This window comes from Chiloscyllium plagiosum, chromosome 9, assembly GCF_004010195.1.
Source record: "Chiloscyllium plagiosum isolate BGI_BamShark_2017 chromosome 9, ASM401019v2, whole genome shotgun sequence".
NCBI lineage: Eukaryota > Metazoa > Chordata > Chondrichthyes > Orectolobiformes > Hemiscylliidae > Chiloscyllium > Chiloscyllium plagiosum.
In genome coordinates, this window is record NC_057718.1 from 66,709,999 (window position 1) to 66,723,480 (window position 13,482).

The following is a 13,482-nucleotide window of genomic DNA, read 5'->3' on the forward strand; positions in this document are numbered from 1 at the left end:
ATCTTCTAGGAATCCTTAGATTCCGGTAAAGTCCCAGAGAATTGGAAAATTGACAATGTCAGACCTTTATTTAGAAAGAGAAGAAGGCAAAAGTCAATTAACTGTTAGCTAGCTTACTGCCTGTTATTGGAAAAATGTTAGAGTCTATTATAAAGTATGTAAAAGTGGATCATCTAGAATGCATAATATAATTAAACAGTGTCAGTATGGCTTTGTGAAGGGGAAATCATGCCTCACAGTTTACTAGAATTTTTGACGAAGTTATAAACAAGATAGATAAAGGGAAAACTGCAGATGTAATATGTTTGGACTTTCAAAAGGCATTTGATGAGGTGCCACACATTAGGCTACTCAATAAAATGAAAGCCCATGATGATGGATAGAGGATTGGCTAACTAATAGAAGACAGAGAGTTGGGATAAGTGGGGCATTTTCAGGATGGCAACCTGTAACTAGTGGTGTGCCATATGATTCAGTGCTGGTGCCACAATTATTTTCAATATATATTAATGACTTGGATGAGAAAATACTTTAGCCAAGTTTGCAGATTACACAAAACTAGGTGAGAAAGCAAGTATATCTAAACCGCAGAATCTGCAGAGTGATATAGACAGATATGAATGGGCAAAAACTTGACAGATGCAGTTCAATGTGGGGAAATGTGAGGTGATGCATTGTGGCAGGAAGACAGGAATTGAAATCTATTTAATTGGTTGAAAACAATGCAGAGAGGTACAGAATAATGGAATTTGAGATCCCCATTCAGGAATCACAAAAAGCTAGCAGCCAAGTTCAGCAGAAAATAGGGAAGCCAAATGGAATGCTGGCTTTTAATTTCAAAGGGAATGGAATGTATAAGTAAGAAGGTTTTGCTAAACTATGCAAGACACCAGTCACACAATGGCTGGAATACTGTGAACAGTTTAGGTCTTCAGTTATGGAAAGGTATACTGGCATTTGAGGCAGCCTGGAGAATGGTTCCCTTGGCTGATAACAGTTATGGAGGGACTGTCGTATGAGGAAAGGTTGGGTAGATTGGGCCTGTATTTGTTGGAATATAGAAGAAAGAGGCCTTATTGAATGACAGTAAATTTTTAGAGGACTTCATAGGGTAGATGCAGTTACCCCTCATGGGAGAGTCTAGGACCAGAGGGAACAATCACATTTAAGACAGAAAGGAGGAGGAATTTCTTCCCTTGGGGTTGTGAATCTAAAGAAGTGTTTACCACAGAGGGCTTTTGATGTTGAGTCATTAAGTTTATTCAAGGCTGAGATTTTTAATCTATAAAGGAATCAAACGTTATGAGGAAAAGGCAGAAAAGTAGGGTTGAAGATTATTACATCAGCCATGATCACATTAAATGGTGGAGCAGGGTCAATGGGCTGACTGGCCTACTATTGCTCCTTCATCTTACGGTCTAATCTGATCATATTCAAAAGTCAATTACACTCTTGGTTTCAGAGTCATGATGAATTGTAGAAAAGATACAATAAATTTACCGTCTTACCCTTCTCATTATGAAAATGCAGTTTCCACTGCTTCAAATAGTTTGAATAGGGCTAGCATCAGAAAGGAGTTAACAAGGGTAAATGTTCAGTGTTGCTTTGTTAGTGATCATGTTGACTAGTTATAATTTATAACATTATTTTGGTCAAGCTCCAAAATCTCTGAAATGTTTGTCATTTATTATAAGGTGGATTATGGACTGTGGCCTGAATCTTTTACAAAAATACATTAATGACTGATTGATTAATCACTAATCCATTAAAGCATCAAAGGCCTTACCCAGGGTGATCATCAGCTATGCGTTTGAACTCCTTGTTCCAATCTGGCCTGCCGTAAAAAGTCTTCTGTTTCAGCCCGGTGATAACATCTTTGTTTTCTTCATAATGCAAGGCAATATGAGCAGCCTGCAGAAAAACAAGTCTCAGTCTATCATCAATTGGCTACAAGTCTACAGTATTACAAATTGCACATAAAACCTTTTCTTAACCCCTTAATTGGGTTTCTCAGAAAGAGATTTCAAGACCTATTGGGGTTGTGTGCTGGAAATCAAATCCCATTATTCTCAGAGTCATCACTGTGAGTATCTGATGAAACCAGATATTTTGTTGAATTGCCCAATTCAGTTTAAAAATATTCACACATTTTTCATAAACAATGAATCAACTTAATCCTTTAATTACAACAATGGCAAGACAGATATGGATTCCACAACTTCAACTCTACCATTTGCTTAAAATTCCAATACAGAAACCAATTTACTCAGAAAGAGACAGGACACAAGTATTATAAGTGGGGAAGGAAGGAAAGTCAGGTATGTGCCGTTTCAACACTAATTTGGACGAAAAAGGTCAATGAGTTTTCTTTCAGTTCATCCTGATTCCTTTTGACTCTGAGGTCACAATAGTTTGATTTGATTTATTTATTGTTGCATGAATTCCATTATAAAATACAGTGAAAAGCGTTGTATAGTGTCACCTCTCTCCAATAACAGAAAAATAAACCAAAATATAGAATATAAAGGAAAGAGAATAAAGAAACAAAGGAATTGTTCAACTATACAGTCCTTCTTATTACGTGCTCCACTACGGGCCTGATACGAGTCCTTTTGCCATGCTGACGTTGCTGGAACGAATGTCTCTACTCTTCGGTGCCCTTTCGCTTCCGCCAATGCCTTCAGAACTAGGAGTCATCACTGGATATTGCCAACGCAGACACCACTAATACTGCCAGGTACTGCATTGGCCCAAACTTCCCACCACTGCTGCAATGAGTTTGCTTCAGGCCCAATTCGCTGATGCAACGGCTGCCAATCCCACAGGGTCTCGTATTGTGCCCAAACACACCTTCACCATCGCCTCTATGAATCTGTGCTGGACACAGACGCTGCCGGGAACACAAACTCACCTCTGCCACGGCACGCATGAATTGGCTCAAGGGCCGCCCTTGAATCTGTCAGGAACCCAAACTCAACTTCAACGCCGCTATCAGGAGTTCAAACTGAGCCCACTTGCCGACGGTCATGAGTCCACGATGGGCATGTTGATTCAGTGTCTTTTATTCACTGGTTGAAAATTCACCCTTTCAGTCTGACTTTTTTTTGCCTTTTCCATTCAATGAGAGAATTTGCAATGAATGCAGCTTAAGGTAAATGGTAAATGAGAATTGGCAGTTTTGTTACTTTTCTGCAAAATAGCTATTACGCAGTCAAATAGCTATTACAAAGCTGAGCCTACAACTGTACAATTGAAAACAAAACGGAAGGACTGTCTCAGAGCAAAACTACTTAGTGTGCACACGCCATGAATAAGGCATCATAATAGATGAAACTCACAATGAGTTCCAGTCACTTGTTCTTAAAGCTACAACACCTTCTTCTGCAGTTTCCCTACTGATGCACTGGATTCCACCATCAATACAGATGGGGATTTTTGTGGAGCCTCTTCCTTGGATAAGTTGTGTAACTTGCATGGTAATCCATGGTTGGATTTGGTTGGATTGTAGAGTTTTGATCTGATACACTGTGGGATCGCTGATTTCCATTTATTGCATTCATCTATAGGTTAGTATGCATTCAGTCCTATGTTCCTGTTCCATTTGGTCGGCACCTCATTTTTAAATATGCCTGGCATGCTCTCCTGACTCCTCATTGTATTATGATGATATTGTACTGAATTAAGTGGCAGCAAAGGACATTATAGAATCACAGTACTGTCAAATTTAGATTCAGGCCAGTAATCTGGTACATATTGAATTTCCAATCCCAGGAACATTATCATGAGAAAGTTTCATTGAAAGCCAAATAATTTTCACATGGAGAGAAACATTGTCACATTCATTTTAATCAGCTCTAATGCATTGTAGAACAGTTGTGTGTACAATAACACTGGTAGACGTCTGGGAAAATTTAACCATTGATAGTCTAAACTGGTGATATGACAAAATAGACAGCAAACCATGGAGAGATATATCTTCAAAAGGTTTATCAGAAGGTTTGTACCAATTATATTAAGTTCAACTCGATAAATGGTACAGCAATATATCAAAAATGTATGCCTGCGCTGATCCATGATGCATCTTTGTCAAAGGTTTTAAACCACATTAATATGGCATGTGCTTCCAAGATAAAATCAGAAAATAAGAAGCATATTCTAATTTACAAAATATCTCAACCAGACAATTAAACTCTAGATGTCTCAAAAGACTGTTTACTTACCAGATGTAAGTAAACAGAAAAAAACTGCAGATGCTGTAAATCAGAAACGAAAACAGAAATTGCTGTAAAAGCTCAGCAGGTCTGGCAGCATCTGCGGAGAGAAAACAGAGTTAGCATTTCGAGTCGAGTAACTCCTTCTCCAAGAAAGAGTCACTCAACTCGAAATGCTAACTCTAATGCTGCCAGACCTGTTAAGCTTCTACAGAAATTTCTGTTTTTGTTCACTTATCAGTTAAGGTTCAAATCAAAGGAACACAGCTCCACCTAATCAGCATAAAGCTCATTGCATTATATAATAATCCTGTCCTTTCCAATGCTGGCATTGAATTTCACAGAAAATAAGAGCAGGAAGAGGCATTCAGAACTTTGAGCCTGCTCTCCCATTCAATATGATCAGGGCTGATCATCCAACTCAGTAACCTGTTCCAGCTTTCTTCCTGTAGTGTTTGAACTCTTTAGCCTTAAGGACAATATCTAACACCCACTTGAAAACACTCAATGCTTTGACCTCAACTGTCTCCCATGACAGAGAAGTCCACAGGCTCACCACTGTCTTGGTAAAGACATTTCTCTTCATCTCAGTCATTAGACTTTCACCTCAGGTTCTGGACTCCCTGCTCATGGGGAGCATCCTTCCTGCATTTATCCTTCCTAATCCTGTTAGGATTGTATTGACTTATGTGCGTTCTCCCCAGCCCCACCCTCTTGTTCTTTTAAACTCCAGTGGAAGATCTAATCTCTCTTCATCCTTCAGTTCTGCCATCCCAGGAATCATCTGGTAAATCTTTGTTACACTGCCTCCATGGCCACAGCATCCTTCCTCAGGTAAGGAGAATAAAACAGCACACAAAACTCCTTGGTCTCACCAAGGCCTGCAGCAAGACATTCCAGATCCTGTACTCAAATCCTCTCATTATAAATGCCAACATATCATTTGCCTTCTTTACCATCTGCTTCACCTGCATTCTTACTTTCAGTGACTAGTGTACAAAGACATTCATGTCCTCCCATTGGATTCCTTGTTGAGTTTTCCCATTTAGCTTGTTTGGTGGGTTTAGTAAAATGGGATATTGAATATTGATGCAGTGAGTTTGGGCTGATAACAAGCATTTTACAAGTAATAATCACCACCAATTGACAACTTGTTGTTGTTGCCTTGTGAAAATCTCACTCCAAAGCTTGTGAAAAGCTCAAAAAATGCCACAAGTTGCTTCCAACATGAGATTGGCCTCATCAAGTTTATCATCCATTCTACCACACATCTTGCCATTGACCATGTTGCTCAGGTTTTATCCCTATACTTTTCACCAAAAAAAAAACACATTTCAATCTTAACATTCTATATTTTATTCTATGTTCTATGTAACCTCAACCAGCAGAGAACACCAATGACAGTGATAATTGAAAGTCTAATCAACAAGGAGAAGACTTTACAGGTCTCAGGTGAGAATGTAACTTCTTCAGCAACCATGCACAGAAACATAGAGAAGGAATAGGCATGCTCTCAGCTCACATTGCAATCTCCAACTGATAACTTCTCATTGCTTTGCTTACCAAAAAACTACTGCCTTAAAGATATTCAAAGCTACCACTTTTACTGCTTTTTCAGAAGAAAGCTAGGAAATTGCTTGAAAATTGAAATTACAAGAGGGTGGAATAGCTTTCTATGAATTGTTACAAGCAAATTCAGGATGGTTCGAGTATTTCAAGACAAATGCAAGTTTACATGATCTGAGATTTATTACTGAGGTAGCAAGTGCTAATCTAAGAGCTGCAGATGCATATCCTGTAACTTTAAAGGCTACATTGAGGAGAGAAGTTAGTTATTCTGTTTTATATTAATTGTGTGGGGGACATATGGCTGACACCCCAGACTGCCACCAAAATAGGTCCCCTGAGAGCCACCAGATGTACAACAAGCCTGCCCTACAGCTGTAAAGTGTTGAAGGTGGGCAAAATTATTACAGGGCTGGATATTGTATGCCACAGTAAATGTGGCACCCACCTTTCATCTGTAAGGTAGGGTGAGTCTGGGAGTTGGTGGGAAGATAATGGGCTGGACACTTGTCTTATTTCATATGCTCAGCTGTACAAAATGCACCTAAAGGGATATATAATATCCAGTCCATGGTAAATTGCAGCACCGGGATGTGCTATGACTTGGATAAATCCATTTAATGTTACAGGATACTCAAGAGGGTAAGGCAGAAATTTTGCAAGCAATCTAGGATGGACCCATTTTAAAGAAACGTCAATGATGAAATTCAAGCACAATGGACCCTTCAAAATGCCCTGCTCCATCACCTCTCTCTCTATTAACTGTCCCTCCATAAGCCCTCCCTCCATTAGCTCATTCAGTTGCAGCTATCAAATCAGTTATCTTCCACAGGCTCACTCAACAAATCTTCAATCTCCAACAAACTACAGTATTTTAAATGCCGAAATAAAGATTTTCATCACATTTTGATACTTATTCGTGATTAATTAATACATTAAATATATAAAAATGATTTTTTTCATCTAAAACTTGAAGGTCTGGAACATAAATCTATCTTTATTACATGCTTTCTGTGGGAAAGTGATTATTATTTGGTGTGTTTTTGTTTAGCTCACCATTTTCAGGAATACATTAGGAGTGTATATGCAAATTTTATTCTTTAACATGCAACATAAGTAAAAAAATGTCCAGAGTAAAGCAATAAATTCTCACTCACCTGGTATTCATCCCAGGCAGTGAGGAAAATGTGATAACTCAGAAAGCGACTCCTTCCTCTCTCCATCAATTGTACTTCCAGAGATTGCAAGAGATCTGCAAACCATTCAAAAGAATGGGTATCCCGGCATATCCAATAGAAGTAAACCTTTACATGTAAACAAAAATGTTTCAGAAATTCCATCACATTCATGAAAACATACAAGTTGAAAAAAAGTTAAAATGACAATGGAAATAAAATTTGGTGAGGAATGGTATCATCATTTTTTGGGCAATTAAGGAAAAGCAGTAAGCCAAAGGGATTCTTTAATACACATGAGGAAACAAAACAACTATTGTGACTTTTCAAACTTAATTTTTCTTTCACATTTTGTTGTATTTTCTCTCGGTCCACATCCAAGATTTTACAATTTCCTAAACAAAGCTAAAGTGAATGCATTAAGTTTTCCTCTATTAATTGATGTACCTACCTAATCCATCTTGTTCCTTATGTAGCAGCACCTGGTCTAACACTGCAACATATTTTAAAATTGGTAAAGCTCATATTGCACTTGCAAAAGATTTCTCTATGCAATGTGTTTCTAAAGGAATTAATCAACATAGTTTCCTTTTAGAATCTGATCATTGTGTAGCATCTGTGGGAAAGCCAATATTTATTCTTAAAAGGTAACAGTGAACCTCTCCACTCCAATGTGGTACAGGTACATCCACAGGGCTGTTGGTTAGAGAGTTCTGAGGTTTTTATCTCCAAGTTAGAATAGGGTGTAACATGGAAAAGTTGGAGATGGTCACGTTTCCTTAAATTTCGTCTCTTTGACCTTGATGATCAAAATTGTATTTTTGGGAGGTGGTGTTTTTGAAGAAATTAGTTTTGTAGTGCAGCTTGGAGGTAGTGTATATATATCATAGTTACGGTTCACTGGTGATGAAGGGCATGAATGTTTAAGGTGTTGGTTTAGGTGTGAAATAATTGAGCTACTTTATTGTCGGAAATTCACTCAATAGGCTAGTGGACAATATTCCTTCATATTCCTGACTTATGCCTTGTGCATGGTGAAAAGCTTCAGGGGAGCCATAAACTGAGGTGCTAGCTGGAAAGTGTGCAAGTTTTGACCATACTATTTACAATTAAATTTCTGTCAACAGTGACCACTAGAGTGTTGATGTAGAAGAGTCAGTGATGATAATTGCACTGAATGTCAAGGGCAGGTAGTTACATGGTCAATTAGGAGATTTTGCATATCTTTTTCATGACTGCTATTTATCATTTACCAGCTTGAGCCAAATTATTGCCAAGGTGTTGTGCATGAAGGCAGGAGCTACTCCATGACTGAGGAGTTGCAGATGGAACTTATCATAAAATTACCTTCAAATGTCCTCATATCTGATCTTATAAAGATTGAAACACATTGATGAAATAGCTCATGCTGCCTGGGCCTAGCACATTATCTTGAAAACCATCCGCAGCAAAGTCCTGGGTCTGAGATGATTAACATTCAGTAATCACACCATTTTTTGTATTCAGTATGATTCCTGATAATGAAAAGGTTTCCTCCTGATTCTAATTTAATTTCAAATTGACAAAGAAGCTTTTATGGCCCATACTGTCAAACACAGCCTTGATGTAAAAGTCATCACACTCCTCTCAATTCTGACATTTTATCCATGGTTGGACCAAGTCTGTATTGAAGTGTGGAACTAAGTGATCCTAGAAGCAACCAAAGTGTGTATCATCAGTAAGCATAGTGAGTGAGTGCCACTTGATTGAAGTCTTTGTAACATCTTGAGAATAGACTGATGGGGTAGTAATGGGCCAGATTAAAAATAGGTAGAGTTTTCAACCACATAGAGTGGTTGTGAAAACAGACTGTTTCAGGGACCAAGACTATTACCAGGACTCTGGTACAAATAATATCTCACTAATAACCATTGCTCAGGCTGTAATTCAAATTAACAATCAGACTTTGACATTTTCTTAAAACTGTAAAAGGAAGTTCGAGAAAATTAAGATACCTTGGTAATGAAAACACGTGCTGCATTTTGCCAATCATGTAAATGACCCAATATTGGCCAGGAAGAGTACATCCCCTCAATTTTACAAACAAGTTAATTAAATGGCTCCGCCAAGGTTGCTGAACTGTTTAGTATGGGTGTTGACTAGGAATAGCGAGGTAACAAATATTGATGGCCGTAGTTTATAGGACCCAAGAGTAATTAAATCATTATACAGAGCCTTAAACAAGAACTGATTGGAGTTTGTAACAAAACAATGTAAAAATTGTACAGACTTCTAACGCTTACTGACTGGACTTATCAAAATGATAAAAATGATCTGGAAGATGAATTTGTAGAATACTCTTGTAATCATTTTCTGGTGAAATATGTTTTAGAACCATTAGGATAAATCTAATTTAGATTTAACGGCTCAAAATCTCCAACAATGACAGACCTGCCCTTCCACTTACCTGAATATATTTAAAAAGGTCAAACTTTTGATGCAGTGTCCAGAAGTCCTTCAGCACAAGGTTCCATGAGAAAAACAGCAGTGCAGAAGACGTATTCTCTTTTTTGGCAGTAACTGATAATTTAAAGGTCCAGTCTTTTCATGAATGATTTGGTGAAACGATAATTGGATAATAAATGGGTGACTGACTGAATAAATAGATGGATGAGGTGGTTGCTGGATGTGTGGGTAGGTGGATGAGTGGGAACATCTACCATTGTATATGTGGCTTAGATGATCCAGAGACTGAAAGATGTGGGCCAGTATTGTGCAATGAGGTAGAGTTAATTAGTAATCTCATAACATACCACCACTGGGAAATAGTCATCTAAATCGAGTTGAATTCCATATGAATTTTCAAAGTGACATACTCCAATACTACAAACAAAACTCTTATATTTAAAACCAATTCCATAAGCTTGAGGGGAGAGCTGGCTAAGGTTGATTGAATAAATAAACTAAAGGGTATAGTTGTAAGTGAACAATGAAAAACACTAAGTAACAGTTCAGAACGTTAAAGAAAAATACACTCTATTCAAAAAAAGGACCTCAGAAAAAAATGTTTCCTTGGTTTACTAAGGAATTTAACATAGCATTAGATTAAGAGTAGAGGTTTATAATGTTACAAGGAATAGTAGTAAGCCTGAGAATTTAGAATATTTCAGAATCAGCAAAGGGCCTCAAAAAAGTTGATAAAATGAACATAGAATGAGAGTAACCCAGCCAGGAAGATAGATTAGATTATAATAGCTTTTACAAAACATAAAACAGTTTTAAAGAGTGAGAGGTGACCTCATTGAAATCTACAAGATTCTGAAGGGACTTGACAGGGTAGACACCAGAAAAAGGGCCACACTTTGACAACATCCTAGGGGATGCCACTGGCCAGAAACTGAACTAGACCGGCCTATAAATACAGTGGCACAAGAGCAGATCAGAGGCTAGGAATCCTGCAGCAATTCTGGTCTCCTTACTTGAGAAAAAATAAACTGGCACTGGACAGGGTGCAGAGGAGTTTTACCAGGTTGATGCTAGAGTTGAAAGAGTTGGCTTATGAGGACAGATTGACTAGAGCGGTACTATACTCATTGGAACTTAGAACAATAAGGGGGGAATCTTACAGAAACATATAAAATTATGAAAGGAATAGATAAGACAGAAGCAGGGAGGTTGTTTCCACTGGTAGGTGGAACTAGAACTAGGGGGAATAGCCTCAAAATAAGGGGGAGCAGATTAAGGACTGAGTTGAGGAGTAACTTATTCTTCAAAAGGATTCTGAATCTGTGGAATTCCCTGCTCCAATGAAACAGTTGAGGCTACCTCATTGAATGTTTTTAAGGGAAAGATAGATTCTTGAATAGTAAAGAAATTAAAGGTTATGGTGAGTGGGCAGGTAAGTGGAGCTGAGTCCACAAAAAGATCAGCCATGATCTTGTGGAATGGCTGAGTAGGCTGTCCAGGCCAGATGGCCTACTCCTGATCCTACTTCTTATGTTCTTATGTTAACTCATCTCTTCGCTCCTCAAAGCATCCCTTGTTAAATGTCTTATTATGTCTTAGTTTGTGTAATATCCTTTGTTCATTTTCAGGATAAAATAATACAATGACTTACATTACCTACCCTTTCTACTTTCATTGTTGTTGCTGGTTGATTGTATTTATACCAAATAGATTTCAATACAGAAGCAAAGGGGGTCACTCCAATTCCTGTAGCAATCAACACACTAACTTCATAATAGAATACGTCTATACAGGCAGTTCCAAAAGGACCATCAACTGCAACTCTGTAACACATAGGAAAATGTGCACTATGGCTTAAAGTGAACAGACATGTAACTACATAAGGCACCCAATATTCATCATTACTAACAAAGTCACTTCACAGTTACAGTTTTGCAATTTTCAGTTACTTTAACCAGTGTGAGGTTTACAGGATAATAATATTGAAATATTATTATGTACCCCTAGTCATAATGTTTACACAAGATATGCAGGGAGGGGTATGTAGCATTTGCCATTTTTAATCTTTCTTCCTGATTGCCTTGATATGATTCCATCTGTGCTCAAAACTTTATCCTCCATGTCTTAGTGTTAATAAGCTACTTCATCATGGAGAGCATCACAGTTCAACCTAAACATTTATATACCTGATATTAAACCAATACAGTTTTCAATAAAGTCATAGAGTCATACAGCACGGAAACAGACCCTTCGGTCCAACCCATCCGAGCAGATCACACTGACCTAGCCCCATATGCCAGCATTTGGCCCATATCCCTCTAAATCCTTCCTATTCATAAAGCCATCCAGATGCCTTTTATAGAGACATATCAGTAACAAAAAATTAAAGGATTGAATCATAACAAAGGTCCCTAAATTTGACTCCCAAATCTGATACTAACCCCTAAATTTAAATTTTGTAATTCAGGGCTGGTGGTGTTGTAAAAAGGTACTACATCATTATTGATTATAGAAGATAACTACATTGTCAACTGTCAAACTGTTTTCAAGAACAGTTACAAACATAGGGTTACTATAGGTTTACCAGTAAAAACTTACAGGTGATCAGAACATCAAAGATCATCACCTGGAGGAATTCACTCTGCTCCAGGAACATTGAGACCAATTGTAGTCCTCCAATTGTTATCATAGCTATGATTACTTAATTCAGCATGCATCAGTAATTAAATCAGGGACTTCATAACAAACCATATTGCTATATCAGGCAGCACTGAGACTGCAGAACAGTATTGTATCTGGTTTATTTATCAGGGTCAAACAGGCAACACATATTGTATGATAAGAACACAAAGAATTGTAATGGACCATTTGGCCCATCAAACCTGCCTTGCTCTTCAGTAAGATCATTGGTGATTGCCTCAGGCCTCAATTTCTGTTTTATACGTCATAAATCTCAACCCCAGATAGTTCAAAAATCTACCCACCTCCTCTTTAAATATTTTCAGAGATTAACTCCACAAAACTCTTTGGAGTAGGGAATTCCAGACATTCACTGCTCTCAGGGAAGTAATGCCTTTACATCTCAGTTTTTAATGAGTGTCCTCTAATTCTGTAACTAATTCCCCTAATTTGAGGATTCCCCACTTTTGAAGAATCTTTGTAACATCTACCTTGTCCACCCCTCAGAATTGTTTATATTTCAATGAGGTCACCTCTCATTTTCTGAACTCTAAAGAAACAAGGCCTAACCTATTTACCCATTTTAGATCAGTGAAACCCTTCATCCCGGAAAAAGCCTAGTGATTTTTTTTGATCTGCCTCCTTATACCTTTCTTAAATCCAGGAACCCAATCTGTACACAATATTCCAGGGGTGGCCTCCACAACACCATAAATGGTTATAACAAGACTTCCCTGTTTTTATTCCCCCAGCAATGAAGGCCAAAATTCTTTTTTGCCTCCTTAATTAATTGTGGCACCTGCATACTAACTTTTTATGTGTTATGTACATGAACATCCAGATCCCTTTGTGCTGCACTTAAATAAAAGCAAAATACTGCATACTCTGGAAATGTAAAGCAAACTCATTAAACTCATCATGTCTGGCGGCAACTGCAAAGAGAGTAAGATAAGATTAAATCTTCTGAATCGAATAATAGTTCTAAAGAAGTCATATCAGATTCAAAATATTAACTCTGTTGCAAGGTTTGTGAAGGTTTGTAGCTCAGGTTGAGGTTTAGGGTGTAGGTTTGCTCGCTGAGTTGTAGGTTTGATATCCAGACGTTTCATTACCTGGCTAGGTAACATTATCAGTGGCGGCCTCCAAGTGAAGCGAAGCTGTTGTCTCCTCCTTTCTATTTATATCTTTCTCCTGAATGGAGTTCCTGGGGTTTGTGGCAATGTCATTTCCTGATCGTTTTTCTGAGGGGTTGATAGATGGCATCTAGTTCTATGTGTTTGTTTATGGCATTGTGGTTGGAGTGCCAGGCCTCTAGGAATTCTCTGGCATGTCTTTGCTTAGCCTGTCCCAGGATAGATGTATTGTCCCAGTCGAAATGGTGGGTTTTTTTCATCCGTGTGTACGGC

At 38.1% G+C, this 13,482-nt stretch overlaps 1 protein-coding gene across 1 annotated transcript in view; it reads right to left on the reverse strand.

Annotated features, from left to right (window-relative positions):
* Window positions 1-1,753: 1,753 nt before the first annotated feature.
* Window positions 1,754-13,482, reverse strand: part of LOC122553236 (NADPH oxidase 3-like) — a 58,754-nt gene continuing 47,025 nt past the window's right edge. Inside the window, exons 10-12 of the mRNA XM_043696821.1 lie at window positions 11,058-11,220; window positions 6,935-7,081; window positions 1,754-1,911 (exon numbers count right to left, since the gene is read on the reverse strand). Coding sequence (XP_043552756.1) covers window positions 1,783-1,911; window positions 6,935-7,081; window positions 11,058-11,220 — 439 coding nt within the window. The 3' untranslated portion in view covers window positions 1,754-1,782. The remainder of the gene's footprint in view (window positions 1,912-6,934; window positions 7,082-11,057; window positions 11,221-13,482) is intronic.